General features: G+C 50.9%; 1 protein-coding gene and 1 pseudogene across 3 annotated transcripts in view; one reads left to right on the forward strand and one right to left on the reverse strand.

Moving 5' to 3' along the window:
- GTF2H4 (general transcription factor IIH subunit 4) overlaps positions 1 to 3,932 on the forward strand; it is a 15,334-nt gene extending 11,402 nt beyond the window's left edge. For all 3 annotated transcript variants that reach the window (XM_038371169.1, XM_038371170.2, XM_043496884.1), the window contains exons 10-14: positions 412 to 544; positions 1,072 to 1,202; positions 1,693 to 1,740; positions 2,160 to 2,238; positions 2,830 to 3,932. In XM_038371169.1, the coding sequence (XP_038227097.1) occupies positions 412 to 544; positions 1,072 to 1,202; positions 1,693 to 1,740; positions 2,160 to 2,238; positions 2,830 to 3,002 (564 nt within the window). In that variant the 3' untranslated portion in view covers positions 3,003 to 3,932. The remainder of the gene's footprint in view (positions 1 to 411; positions 545 to 1,071; positions 1,203 to 1,692; positions 1,741 to 2,159; positions 2,239 to 2,829) is intronic.
- The window catches only part of LOC119842653, a 1,040,433-nt pseudogene that overhangs the window by 762,834 nt on the left and 263,042 nt on the right, over positions 1 to 14,557 (reverse strand).

Consider the following 14,557-nt stretch of genomic DNA (forward strand, 5'->3'; position numbering starts at 1 on the left):
AGGCTGCGGGTCGGGGTTGAGGGGCGCCGGCAGAGCTGGGGGCTGCGGGTCGGGGTTGAGGAGCACCGGCAGAGGTGGAGGGAGCTGGGGGCTGCGGGTCGGGGTTGAGGGGCACTGGCAGAGGTGGAGGGAGCTGGGGGCTGCGGGTCGGGGTTGAGGAGCACCGGCAGAGGTGGAGGGAGCTGGGGGCTGCGGGTCGGGGTTGAGGGGCACCGGCAGAGGTGGAGGGAGCTGGGGGCTGCGGGTCGGGGTTGAGGGGCACCGGCAGAGGTGGAGGGAGCTGGGGGCTGTGGGTCGAGGTTGAGGGGCACTGGCAGAGGTGGGGGCTGTGGGTCAGGGTTGAGGGGCACCGGCAGAGCTACGCGTGGGATGAGGGTCTCTGCATACACCCCATGTTTCCCCCCCTTGCAGAGGAAGTCGCGGCGCTATTACCCCACCCGCCTGGCCATTAACTTGTCCTCAGGAATCTCCGGCACCACCACGGACACCCACAACCAGGGCTTCATCGTTGTAGAGACCAATTACAGGGTCTATGCGTACACAGGTCAGAGATCAAGGGCCAGGGGTCGCCCACATGGCTAGTCTCCTATCCCCTCCTCACTGCGGAGTGCGGGGGGGTAAATGAGAGCAGCAACTGCTGCCTAACAGGCCAGAATCCTGGGGGGAGAGGGGAGAGTCAGGACTCCTGGGTTCTATACTCAGCTCTGGAAGGGGTGTGGGATCTTGTGGTTAGAGGAGGGGGGATGGGTTCTATCTCCATCTCTGGGAGGAGAGTGGGGTCTAATGGGTCAGAGCAAACGGGCTGGGAGTCAGGACTCCTGGGTTCCATTCCCAGATCTCTGTGCCTCGGTTTCCCCCTCTGACACAGGGTCGGTGATCCTGACCCCCGTGTGTACATGCAGGGAGATCTATGGGTGGGCTCCTCCATACACTGCAAAGAATGATGATTCCCTGGGGGGCACTGATTCCATGGGATGGTGCTGGTCACGCCTCCAGGGGGTGGGGCTTCCTTAGATAAGGCCACAACCTGATTGTTTGTCTCCTATCCGCTGCCCCCCTGACCCGCCCCAGACTCAGAGCTGCAGATCGCGCTCATCGCACTCTTCTCCGAGATGCAGTATCGCTTCCCCAACCTGGTGGTGGCCCACGTGACCCGCGAGAGCGTCCAGCAGGCCATCGCTAACGGCATCACGGCTGAGCAGGTGAGAGCCAGGGGACAGGGGCCATGGGATCACAGAGACCCCGTGAGGGCTCCCACCTTGGGACCTGATCCCAAGCAGTGGGGCTTCCAGCCTGCCCCTTGGGGGGAGAAATGGATCAAACATTTCCTGCTTTGGATAACCCAGTCCCCTTCTCTGCACTCCCACCAGGAGGCAGGACTCCTGGATTCTATTCCCAGTTCTGGGAGGCGAGTGGGGTCTAGTTGGTTAGAGCAGGGGGTGCTGGGAGCCAGGACTCCTGGGTTTTGTCCCCAGCTCTTGGAGGGGAGTGGGGTCTAGTGGTTAGAGCTGGGGGTAGGGGGTGTTGTGTCTGAGGCATCATATGGACCCGCACTCACCCCCCAAGGGGACAGTCTGGTTACGGGGAAGGATCATCCAAGATGGGGTTGTACCCGCAACCCTGGGGAGAGGGACAGGCTGTGAGCGGCTGCTAGGGCGCACCGGCTGGTTACAATGTCCTCTTTGCCTGCAGATCATCCACTTCCTACGGACCAGAGCGCACCCCGTGATGCTGAGACAGGTGAGGAGCTGGGGGGCTGGGAGTCAGGACTCCTGGGTTCTATCCCCACCTCTGGGAAGGGAGTGGAGTCTAGTGGGTTAGAGCGGGCAGGGGGCTGGGACCCAGGACTCCTGGGTCCCCAATCTGTATAGCACTGATGACAGTATTTCCCTAACTCCTCGGGGCTGGAGTGAACTAGCTAGGGCAGAGATGAAAGGGCCTGGGCTAGAAGAAAAGCTCATCACTGATGGTACAGGGCAGGTGAAGGAGGCAGGTTTGAGACAGGGGAGGGTCCAGAGACCCAGTGGAAAGAGAGGAGGGGACAGATACCATAGAGATCAGGGCCCTATGGGTGCCTAGATGGTCTCCATCCCTGGGAGCTGTGGGTGGATCGAGGGGCTGGTAGCTGCCGAGTGACTCCTCGCCTGCTCCCCCCGCAGACCCCAGTGCTGCCCCCGACCATCACGGATCAGATCCGGCTCTGGGAGCTGGAGCGTGACCGGCTGCGCTTCTCCGAGGGTGAGTGTCTTGGGGGGAGGGCTGGATGCTGGGGGGGGGGCAGCAGCAGGGGAGGAGATGGTGCCCTGATGGAGCCTAATGGGTTTTTTCCTCCCTGTCTGCCCCATTCGCCTCTGTTCCCTCCCTTCATTCCACTTACCCATCTCTCCATCTGTCCTCTATCCACCTCTCTGCTCCATCCCACTTATCCATCATTCTTCTCCCTCCCCTTTTCCCTTCTACTTATCCATCTGTCCTGGCCTCCTTTTCTTCCTCCATCCATCTCTCCCTCCCTCTCTGTCATCTCCATTCCTCCACACATCTTTTCATCCCTCTCTCCATCCCCCACTCCACCCCTTCCCCTCTATTCATCCATCCTTCATTCCCCTTTTCTGCCCCATCCCCTCTCCTTCTCTCTCCACGTCTCCCACTTTTCCTTCCTTCCCCTCTGCCCATTCCCTCTCCTTCCATCTCTCCCACTTTTCCATCCTTCCATCTCTCCCCCTTTTCTTTCCATCCATCCTTCCTTCCCCTCTGCCCCATTCCCCCTCCTTCCATCTCGCCACGTCTCTCACTTTTCCTTCTATCCATCCCTCCCTTTCCCCGGTACAGGCGTGCTGTACAACCAGTTCCTGTCCCAGGTGGACTTTGAGTTACTGCGGAACCACGCCCGGGACCTGGGCGTGCTGGTCTTCGAGAATCCGGCCAAGCGCCTCATGGTGGTGACGCCTGCCGGCCACTCCGACGTCAAGCGCTTCTGGAAGAGGCAGAAGCAGAGCTCCTGAGGGGACCCCGCGCCCAGCCCCGAGGAGTGGACTGCTGCTCCCCACCATCCGATGCGGGGGGAGATCCCACTGCACTGTGTCCAGCAGTTACATCAGGAAGCTCAGTGGATCTCCAGCAGGGAAGGGGTTAAATTGCAGCACCTTCCCTGTATGCTCCTTCCCCCAAACTGGATCTCTCCTTTGGCAGATCTCTTTCCAGCAGCAACAGGGTTACATGATGACACGCTCCCCTTCCCTCCGGTCGCAGGGGTGGGGGCTAACTGGTCCTGTCCCTCTGCATCAGTTTTTGAGGGGCTACTTTGCTGATCACCCTGGAACCCCTGGCTGGGGTGGAGTTGGATGTACCTTCCAAGATGTGACTTAAGGTTGCAATCATGTTAGAAGCCTTTTGGGGGGTAGGTGTGAGTGGGTCTGCATCCTGACGTCTGTGGGGTGATTCAGGGCTGGGTTATGCTCCTCAGCACCTGCTCCCTCCCCCCCCAACTGTGGCTTGATGCTTTCCAGCAGCTGGAGAAGGAGATTCCTCTGGGGTCTTTCTCCTCTAGGGGGAACCAGCTCCTATCTTGCCCTGGGCCAGGGGACAGAGACAAAGCGACTTGACCCTGCTTTTGCTGTTGGGTGTAAATGAGTAACCCCACTGGCATTAGTGAGGCTGATTCCCCTTTCATCTGGTGTAAATCAGGAGTCACACCTGATTTGCACCAGTGGCATGCACAGAACTGGAGTGACCTGATTCACACTGGCCGACCGGATCAGAATCCAGCCGTGACTCTGCCATCGAGGAGCTTCTCTGGATTGACACCGTGCTGGCTCCATGGGGTCTCTGGATTTACATGAGGGGAACAGGAGAATCCAGCCCAACATCTGTAAATAGGTTTTTCTAACTGTTTGAGAGAGGACTGAATAAAGCTCCCATTGGAAAGTTTTGTATTTGCTGGCTCACTGTTATCATTCCTGGCTGAAAAGGGGTGGCCCCTGCCGGCAGACATGGTGTAGCGGGGCAGCCCTGACTTGACTTTCCCTGTACCCAGGGGGATATCAACAGATCCAGGCTGTTAGATGCTAAAGGGCACCCCCTGCTGGAGGGGCTCGGGCCATGGAAAAGCCAACGCAGAATGTAAAACTTTCACCCCAACAAACATCTCGGCTTGGGGAGCCTGTTCTTAGTCCCTCTGTCCCCCACCGGAGGCCAACGCTTACCTCGACTCAGGTCTAAAGAGGGACTTTTGTGGCCGGGAAAAGGAGAAAGTTTGGGAAGAGAATGGGAATACTGACAAGGCCACTGTCTGCCCCCCCTTAGGGAAGAGAGGTTTGGGGTGAAGGCACAGGAATCCTGTGTTCTAGTCTCTCCTCGGTGCTGTCCCTGTGCCTCTCTGCACCTCTGTTTAGCCAGCTGTAAACCAGCAATATAATTGATCACAAGGGTGGAATCGAAATCCCTTACTACTTTTGAGGTGCTCAGCTGAATGCTATAGAAATGCCTATGACTAAATACCATGTGAAAAACCAGCAGACATGACTAAGAGCCCATCGGGGCCCCTTCTTTATAAAGTAAGTAACTACTTGTCTGTGGGGCTCCTGTTGATGTCGGGATGGTGTACTAAAGCCATCTAGAAATAGACGGCGTGCCAACAATGGAACCCCCCGACCGACGAAGCCTACTGAAGGCGATGCTAATTGTGTAAAGTCTATGGCCAGTTCCCGTGAAATGTTAGGACATCCTTATTTCCTTAACCTGTCATGCTGACCGAGACAGCTGTACGTAGAGGCCTTAGTTGGACTTTTTTTGGAAAGCAGGCCTTCTATTGATGGGTATGTGGACTAATTACATACACATTGTGCCTGGACTGCACAAAACTTTTTCAGACAAGTCAAAGCCCTGGTGATTTGGGAGGACTTCCAGGCACAGACTCTTGGAATCTTGCCATCCTTGCTCTAACAGCTGATGGCAGAACATGGATGAAGGACAGGTTATTTACCCTAAAGGGATGCAAACAAGTGATCTTTTTCTATTAATCAGTGTCTGTCGCTTACCTTTTGCTTTTCTTGTGGTCCAACTTGTGGGTCTAACAGTATCAGTGGGGACTGGTGAGAAATTTTCACCCTAAAATTTTTTTGGCTGGAAAATTAGGTTGTCAGTAAAATAAATTTTATCCTCAGCCATTTGCTTTCTGTGGGAAATTTTGATTTGTTTAGTCAAAAAACGCAGATACCCCAAAAAACAAAAATATTGCTGTTTTAAACTTATGTGAATTCTTTAAGCTTAACAGGCTTTAGTTTTCGGCAGCATCCCCACCAAAGTGACACAAGCCTGGTCTTGCTTAGAAAGATTTGCCAGTTTATACTGGTGCAGACAGTTCTAGTAATTTAAATGTGCCTATGCTGGTGTGTCTGTTCTTTATACTGGAAGGGAAATAAGTTTTATTGGTATGAGGCACCTTTATCCTGGTACAGCTTCAGCCAGATTGGGGCTGTGGTGTATAACTATATTGGTGGAGGGAAATCACATCCCTAGCCGCCATAGCTATAGCAAAAAGAATACAGACTAACACGGCTGCTACTCTGAAACATAGCTATAGCAGTATAACTAGTATAGATCAGACCCTAACTGGGGTCTGTAGACATTCATATGCAAATATCTCTAATGGGAAAGGAGCCTTGGTAGCCACGAGAGTAGCAGTGTCAGGGTTAATCCCTTAAAAATAGTGCTTTAGCATCAGAGTCATAGCTTCAGGCTGCAAGAGTCAGGCTTTTGGTGTAATCTGGTTGCTTTGTGCTGATTTCAATCAAACCTGAGTATTGAAAAATGCAACTGATACTGAAGTAAAGGAACTCATGAATATTAGCCACTCAGGATGTCTATAGCCTGTGTTCCATACCGTAGAAGTGTGCTACTGTGAACAGAATTGATTTGGATTGGAATTCATGTGCCTTTTTTTTTTTTGTACTATGGTAGAGGAATAGAATTTGCTTTGACACCAACGCAAACGAGTAACTTTTTTGTTCAAAAAAATCTTTATTGGCTTTGTTAGAGAAAAGGACACTTATCAGAATTAAGGACACCCTTTATAAATATGTCTGAACAAAAACACTTAGGAAAATAAACTATCCAATTAGAAATCAACATTGCAGTAGAAAAATAATCAATGTACGTAACCAAGTAACTAAGCTGTATGGGGCAGAGCTATCTTTTTGGTCCCTGTTTGTACAGGCCATGACTTGGGGCTCTTGGGTACTAATATAATACACACAATTAAGAAAAAGGATTGAGGAGAAACATGCTTCAGTGTTTGCAGGATGGGGAATTTCGCTAAAGAAGTGAGGAGGAGGAGGAATTTCTATGTAAACAATAAACAAGATTACTTATCACTGGAAGTCCAAACTGGTAAAAATGTTATAGGAATATATTGACATTGGAGGAGATAAGGATTCTTTGGTAGAAACAGTGAATCAATTATTCTAATACTGCCTTGTAAACTAAGGTCTTTAGCCAGAAAAAAAAAAATTGAACAAGTGCTTACCTTAAGCTATGTGACTATTCCCATTGATATCAATGGCATGTGTGTCTAAGTGGACAAATGCACACATCTATGTTTAGTAAAAATTCCAGCAGAGTGGAATTTCAAAGAAGATAGTATGGTAACCTGCGTGAATATTTGGGAAGCAAGCTGTGCTCGTCGGTGGTGACCTGAAGAAAGCACTGACGTGCAGGAGTGAGAGGCAAAATGCTCCACCAAGGAGAAGTTGTGATGACAAGCCAAGAAACCAGAAATCCTTCAGGTCACAAGACAACAAAGGAGCTCATGCTATAGGAGAAAAAACACAAACCAACCCAAACATTTAGAAATAGAATATTATAAATTAGAGCAGTGATAACTGAGACTGAAGCGCAAGCCACAAGTGGCTCTTTAATGCGTTTCCTGTGACTTTTGGCAGCACACGATTTTAAAAATACTATGATTTAATTAACCAATCTGTTAACAAATCAGGATGCTTGTACTAGGTTATTAACCAATTAAGTTAACTTATTTGCTGTGAGAATAATTAAAAACTAAATATTCCCCATCATTCCCACGCCTATGGCTCTTTCGGGTGATGCTGGTGGCTAACTGGGCTTGGGAACCACTGAGCTCTGAGTATCAGTGAGTTAGAGAATCACAATACGCCTAGTTCTACACAAGCAAACACAGAGCTGAGGGCTGCTGAGCTATTAGCATCAGGGGGTTTTAGAGGCTCTTCACTGATTTATATGGATTAAGTAGCACAGCAACGTCCGGCTGAGGTTAAAGGTGCTCAACACCAATGCTCGTTTTTAAGCTTTTTTTTAAAATTGTTATTGATATGAATGTTCCCCGCTGCAGGGATTTTAAGGAGGGGGCTCCATAGTGAGAGGGGTTTGGATGAGCCTGTTGCTGGGGGGGAGATACTCTGCAAGGAGGGTGGTAGTCCAGGGCTTGTCACAGCAAGGGGGTGCCTGGGTTTCTGTTGGGAAGTGGGGACAGGGCTGTTGCAAGGGGGTGGCTGGGGGGAGGATGCCGGGTGGGGGCCTGTGCTGGGGGGGGGGGTCTATGGACCGGGGCTCCGTGGTACTGGGCTCAGGGCTGTTGCAAGGGGGATGCTGGGTGGCCCTGGAGGCACAGGGACAGGAGGGGGCTGTCGCAAAACAACAGCTTGGGATGGTTTGTCCCGCCCCATCGCCATTTTGCCGCAGGGCCTCACGGGAGTTGTAGTTCACTGGTGACCACGGCTCAGCCGGCCTCTCCCACTCGGTGCGGGGGGGCTGCAGTCCCTCGAGCGAGCGCGGCCCAGGGGACAGACGGAGGGGAAGAAACTACAACTCCCAGGAGGCGACGGGAGCCGGAAGCGTCCCCGGCACATGCTGTCCGGACCCAAAACATGGGGCCACAAGAAGCGGGGTTCGCTCTCACCCTGTGCTTGCTGGCGGCGGCCCCCCCGGAAACCCAGGCCGAGGCTGGTAAGGGGGGGGCTTGTTGCTACCCCCAGGGATGGGGGGCCGCGTGAGGCACCGGAAGTGGCTGCAGCAGCCGTCTCGCGGCTGCCTCCCCCCCCCCCCGCCCCGGACCTGGGGCGACTGACCGGTTCCGACACGGGGGAGGCCGGACCGGAGTGGGGGGTGGCTGCGGACAGAAGGCCGGGCCGGGCCTGGCCTTTGGGGGGGGGGGGGCGGTGGTCAAGGTGTAACCCCGGGGGTGTGCGGCGAGGGAGGAACTGGGGGAGGGGAGACTGGAGGTTAAGGGGGGGGCTGTAGTGAAGGGGGGCATGTGGGAAGGAGAACAGTGGGGGGGGACTGGGAACCCCAGGCCTGACCAAGTGGGATGCTGAGGCTGTAGGAGTGGGGGCCTGGTGGGTCTGACTTGTTTGGTGGGCTTTGGGGAGGGGGGGCTCCATAGCAAGCAGGGCCCCCGGGGTGCCAAAGCCAGTTTCCCGGGGGCAAGGTCTGGGATCCAGTGGTCGCTGCGAGGTTGCCCCACGACTATAGTGACTGGAAGTGGGCTGGATGGCAGCACCACAGCCCTTGAGGAGGGACTGTGAATGGGGATACTAAAGGCTATTGTGGGGGGTGAGCTGGATGACACCATAGCCATTGCAAGGGGAAAAAAATGGGGGAGTGCATGGCATTGGAGAGTCTGAGGGGGTTGTTGCTTAGGAGGTGCTGTGGGTGAGGGGTTGCTAAGAGGGATCCCCCACCTTCTACAGCCATTGCAGGGGAGCTTGCAGTGGCGACAATAGGGTGCAGGCTTGTGCTGAGGTGACTGTAGCCAGAGTGGGGGGACTGGGGCTGCAGGGATTGGAGCAAGGGGGGCTGGGGCAGTGTTGAGGAGAGGGCACTACAGCCACGGGGGGGAATGGAGGGTGCTGGGGTCCACAGTGAGGGGGGCAAAGGAGTGTAGAGGCTGTAGCAAGTGTGGGCATGGGGTTCCTCAGGTCAGTAGCAAGAAGTGAGGTCAGGGCGTGAGTGAGGCTTGTGCCATCCCCAGTGAGAGGCTGAGGGGAGGTGATTTGTAGGAGACATGGGATGGCAATATGGAGTTTGGGTGTGGGGAGCAGCCCTGAGGTGAGGATGGCTCTGCTGATAATGGGGTGGGGGAAAGAAAACGCAGGTTTAAAAGCTGATTTATATTACAGTAGTGCACCTTTATCCTGCAGACAATCTTAGGGGTCTCAATGACAAGAAAAATATTTATAAATAGGAAAATGAGATTGAAACTACAAAGATTAGCAGTGGGATGCTGTGGGTAAGGCCTGAAACTTTTGTGTGTCATTCCCAGGCTCACCTTTAGATCCCTTAGTACAAATAGCAATAAATGCTCTTTTACAATCTACAACCAAAGACCATCTGAAGCTCTGGGCAGCCTTTCACAGTCTGTTTTAAAAAATACTTCAACAGAAACTCTAGACTAGAGTCTACCTGATCAGAATACCAACAAAACTGTTCATTTACCTCACTCAGCAGAATCCCCACTACCAGTCAGCCTGACCCACCCCCCCATAGGCAGGGAGAACAGGGTGCGCCCTAGAGCATGCCCTAAAAAGGAACAGAGTTGGGTCGTCAGATACCAGGATGGGGGGTGGGCGAGGAGAGAATTCTCAAGGCTTGCAGCTAACAAAACACTGCGGACAGTCCCCTGATTTATGCTCAAGGGACTCCAGCTCAGGTGCCCCCAGACCACATTACAGCAGAGAGAGAGTTTCTTAGGCAGGTCCCAGGCCATTTAGGTCTTTATAGGTCAAAACCAACACCTTATCAACCTGGAAGCTGATAGGCAGCTAGTGCAGACTGTAGAGCCTGAGTTTTAATGTATCCCCCATTCCCAAAAAAACAAAACAAAGAAGCTTGCTAAGTGGGCTTAGCTGCTAAATTCTGCGCCAGCTTAAATTTCCAAATGGTTTTATGGCCCCCAGCAGAGCATGTTGGGATGGTCTAGCTGCAAGGTGACCATGGCATGGAGGATAAAGAAACAGTTGTAAAATAGTGGCTGTACGTCAGCAATAGAGCCAACTTTTCTCTTCCTGCCACCTGATCTTCAGCAAGCAGCTGGGTGTCTGACAAGATACCCCCCTCCTCAGATTGCAAACTTAAGCATCAAATGGCACACAGACCCTGACACTTCCAGAGGCTTCCCTGAGCCAACATCACCTCAGTCTCATCCAGGTTAAGTCACAGGCAGTCAGCTCTCTTATCCATGCTCCAGTTTTGTCCAAACAATGACCAGTACGAGTGTGTGTTCTGGTTGGATACAAGGCTATGGGTCAACACCACCACAACCTGTGTCTCTGCTAATCTTTTCAACAGCCTCATATGCTCACAACAAGAGAAATTGACATGGGATCCATCTTGAGAGCTTCCTCAGAGGGTGGTAGAGTGTGAGGGAGAGGAAGGCAGAAGGAACAGCTATGTCCACAAACACGGTGTGTGGTCCAGGTACCCTGTACACTACTTGCTGCCACCCCTTCTTACTAACTTCTTCATATCTGACATGAACAGGCCTCCCTGAGCCAAACTAAATCTATTCTGTTGTTCTTTAGATTTCAAAGACTGTCTCAATATCTCCAAATCAGTAACTGAAGGACACAAAGTAGCTGTTCCACTCAACACATCAGCACAGATGAAGGTGGAGAAATTGAACTCTGCCAATTCCAGTTGGGAATCGGTTCTTTTTATCAACAATGGAAAGTCTCGTCTTTTGAATAGCAAGTTCACAGATCAGTTCACTGTATCCCAGGGGGATTTCATAGTGAAGAACGCAAGCAGAGAGTTACAAGGAGTTTACAGTATTACCTTGTCCCTGTCTATGAAATGTTTGGCTCTTATAAATCTGACAGTGCAGGGTAAGTTCCACATTGATCCCCTGATAACCCCAATTGACTCTAGGGCAGTGGTCCCCAGATTTTTGATTGCACCCCCCTTACCTGATCCAAGCTCTTTCTCTCTCCCCCTGCCCCAGGTGGAGGGGTGAGTGGGGAAGAATAGGGGAGGGGCACAATCAAAGTTTGGGGACCATTGCCCTAGAGCCTTAACTTCATGTGTCACATTAGTGATTGTGAGGTACTTTGCAGATGAAGAGACATGAATGCCACGGATTAGCAGTGGGCATGAAGGTTTGCTTTGATGAAGTAATGGACCAGCTAGCACGTGCTAGCAAATGGCAAATCTCCAGCTGCACCACACTCCCACCCCTGGGATGGGGCAGAATGTCATGCATTTCCAAGGCCTCCTGAGGGGGGATGGCTAAGAGCAGTGATCAGTTGAGAGGCTGCACTGTATTGAGAATAGCTGCCCACTGTATGGACACTCCTGGAAGAAGCCTTGTGGCAATTGGGAGAGTCTGCAGCACTTCCCTTTCCTGCAAGGTGCTTTAAATCCTCACCCTGATCTCCTCTGTCTTCCAGCTCCTATGGCACCTCCATCGGTTATACCCCGGAACCAAGCTCCTGCAGCATGTAAGCACTCATTCTTTTCCTAAAGCTCAGCTCTAGCACTGTACACACTGGTACTTCTGTCAGTGAAATTTATGTCAGTTGGGGTGGTGTTTTTCACACCCCTGACTGACAAAAAAAAAAAAAATGCTAGTATAGTCATAGCCTTCATTACCACTGGTATAGTGGCCAGTCAGGGCATATTGGTGACAGAGTTTTGGGACTGCAGCCAGGGGAAGGTAGGGAAAGAGAGAGGGGTTGGGAAGCTCAGGTTAGGGCTAGTGGAAATGGACTGACATTGGGAAGGGGAACCTGGTAGCAGGTGTGCCTGTCAGCCCAACATTCTTCCCTGCTGTGCATGCACCTAAGGATCTGGAGGAGTGGGGGGGGAAGGTTGGAGGATTGGGAATTGAGTGTTTCCCCCTTCTGTTGTGTGGATGCTGAGATCTGGAGGTTCCAGCTGTGGGGCTGGACAGTTATCCCTGGCTCCCTCATGTAAGCCAGAATCTGGAGCAGTCCTTCCCCCTGGATACGGTGCTGAGTATCAACAGGCATGCTGGGAGCATGCAGCAAGAACACACCACTGACACTGGGGCGAGGCACTGAGGATGGGCGTGCTTGATGCCTATCACAGGTCTCCAACGCTGGGGAGAGGGAGATGGGAACACCCAGGGGGCAGTTAGTCTCCAAGCTGTTGTTTCAGGCTGTATTCTCCTCCCTGGGGTGTTCTCATTCAGCTGAGTGTGTCATATTGAGATCAGCCCCTTCTCCCCATCCTACCTCTATCCTTCCTAATATGCCTCCCTTTCAGCATCATCCTGTGCTGGGGATCTGGATAGAACAAAGCGGTTGGTGATGATTAATCTAATACAGTATTATAATGGAAAGCCAGCTCTGGTACATTTAAGAGTGAGAAGACTTTGCTGTTTAAAGGAAGATTCCTCTTAGTGCTCTAAAGTCCACATGTATACCTGGATCATCTTAAAATTTGGTGTGCCTCAGGATGGTGCAGGGCAGGGTTAGTGATTCAAATTTGAAGTCATTTTGGAGTCACAGGCAATCTTGCAAACACATGAAGGATTTTTTTTTAAAATCCCTCCAGGCACGCTCACTGCTCATTTTTGCACAGTTCCTGTCAGCAAGTCCCTTATGGCCCACCTATCAGCAAATAATTACTCGGGTGGATACTGATCTGCTCTAATGTAAAACTGCTCATTTTACAGTATATATTTTTTTTTTAAAAGCAACCTGTGGAACTTGTCACAGAGTGTGGGGGAGTCAGGGCCCTGCATCCCCCACTTCCTGTGATTCACTGTGACTTTCAGCCAGCCAGTAAAACAGAAGGTTTATTAGATGACAGTCCAAAACAGAGTACGGTAGGCACAGACAACAGGACCCCATCAGTCATCTTGGGGGCAGGGAGCCTAGACTCCAGTCCTGGGTCTCCCTCCGTTTCCCCAGCCAGGTCCAAAACTGAAAAAAAACCCTCCAGCAGTCTCGGCCAGCCACACACCCCAGCTACTCCAGCCTTTGTCCAGTTTCCCCAGGTAGAAGGTGTCACCTAGCCCCAGCCCAGGCTCAGATTACATGCTCAGGTATCATCCATCAAGTGAAGTCACACCCTGATATCCCACCACCAATGCAGACAGTCCCAATAAAACTCCCACACAACATTCCCAGGTCAATACTCCCCAAGCAACTACCTTGGATTCAAAGGTCTTATCTGAAGTGCAGTGACATCAGCTAAATTTAAGTGCTGCTCATCCTCTGATGCCAGAGCCAAGGCTGATTACTAATTAACTGAAAATCCAGCAGGAACTCCTCCCTGTCCCCATAATATTGCACAATAAGATTAGTTATGGAGCCATGTTAACCCACATGAATACTGGTATTTTGCAGCCTTCCAACCAAATGAAGGCAGAGGTGGCTGTGTGTATATAAACCTGTTCTCTAAATGGTTTAACCTGACTCCTGTTCTGTTTGGCTTGATTTCAGATCCAGCTTGGTGGGCTCTGTCACTCATTCCGATTGTTTTAAAAAGAGATGGATCAAGAGCCAGTATATCCTATAATCAGTCTTCATGAAAAGAGGAAAGAATCCAAATCAGAATAAAAGAATGTAAAAATCAGGGATAAACAGTTGAACCGTGGGCCAAAGCCTTTTTATTTCTCACTGCATCTTTTACATCGTTGTTAAGCCACAGTGGCTCTTTTAGTTCCTTTACTGTGTTTTTTAATTTGGGGTATACATTTAAGTTGAGCCTCTATTATGGTGTCTTTGAAAAGTCTTCATGCAGCTTGCAGGGATTTCACTCTATCTTTTAATTTCTGTTTAACTAACCTCCTCATTTTTGCATAGTTCCCCTTTCTGAAATTAAATGCCACAGTGTTGGGCTGTTGAGGTGCTCTTCCCACCACAGGAATGTTAAATGTTATTATATTATGGTCAGTATTTCCAAGCAGTCCTGTTAGTTACCTCTTGGACCAGATCCTATGCTCCCCTCAGGACTAAATTGAGAGTTGCCTCTCCCCTTGTGGGTTCCTGTACCAGCTGCTCCAAGAAGCAGTCATTTAAAGTATCGAGAAATTTTGTCTCTGCAAATGACATGTACCCAAACAATATGGGGATAATTGAAATCCCCCACTATAATGGAATTCTTTATTTTGATAGCCTCTCTGATCTCCCTTAGCCTTTTGTCACCATCACTGTCCTGGTCAGGTGGTCAATAATAGATCCCTACTGTTATATTCTTATTAGAGCATGGAATTACTATCCATAGAGATTCCATGGAACATGTGGATCCATTTAAGATTTTTACTTCACTTGATTCTACATTTTCTTTCACATATAGTGCCACTCTTTCCCCCCCCCCGACCTGTTCTGTCCTTCCAATATATTTTGCTCCCCGGAATGATTGTGTCCCATTGATTGTCCTCACTCCACCAGGTTTCTGTGATGCCTAATATATCAATAGCCTCCTTTAACACAAGGCACTCTAGTTCACCCATCTTATTATTTAGACCAGAATGTGTTTGAGAACCGCTGGACTAGATGATAACTGCCTAGTGGCATTAAAATCTATGACTGGCTGAATGCCTTTGATCTATCAAGAGAAG

The sequence above is a fragment of the Dermochelys coriacea genome, chromosome 14, assembly GCF_009764565.3.
Source record: "Dermochelys coriacea isolate rDerCor1 chromosome 14, rDerCor1.pri.v4, whole genome shotgun sequence".
NCBI lineage: Eukaryota > Metazoa > Chordata > Testudines > Dermochelyidae > Dermochelys > Dermochelys coriacea.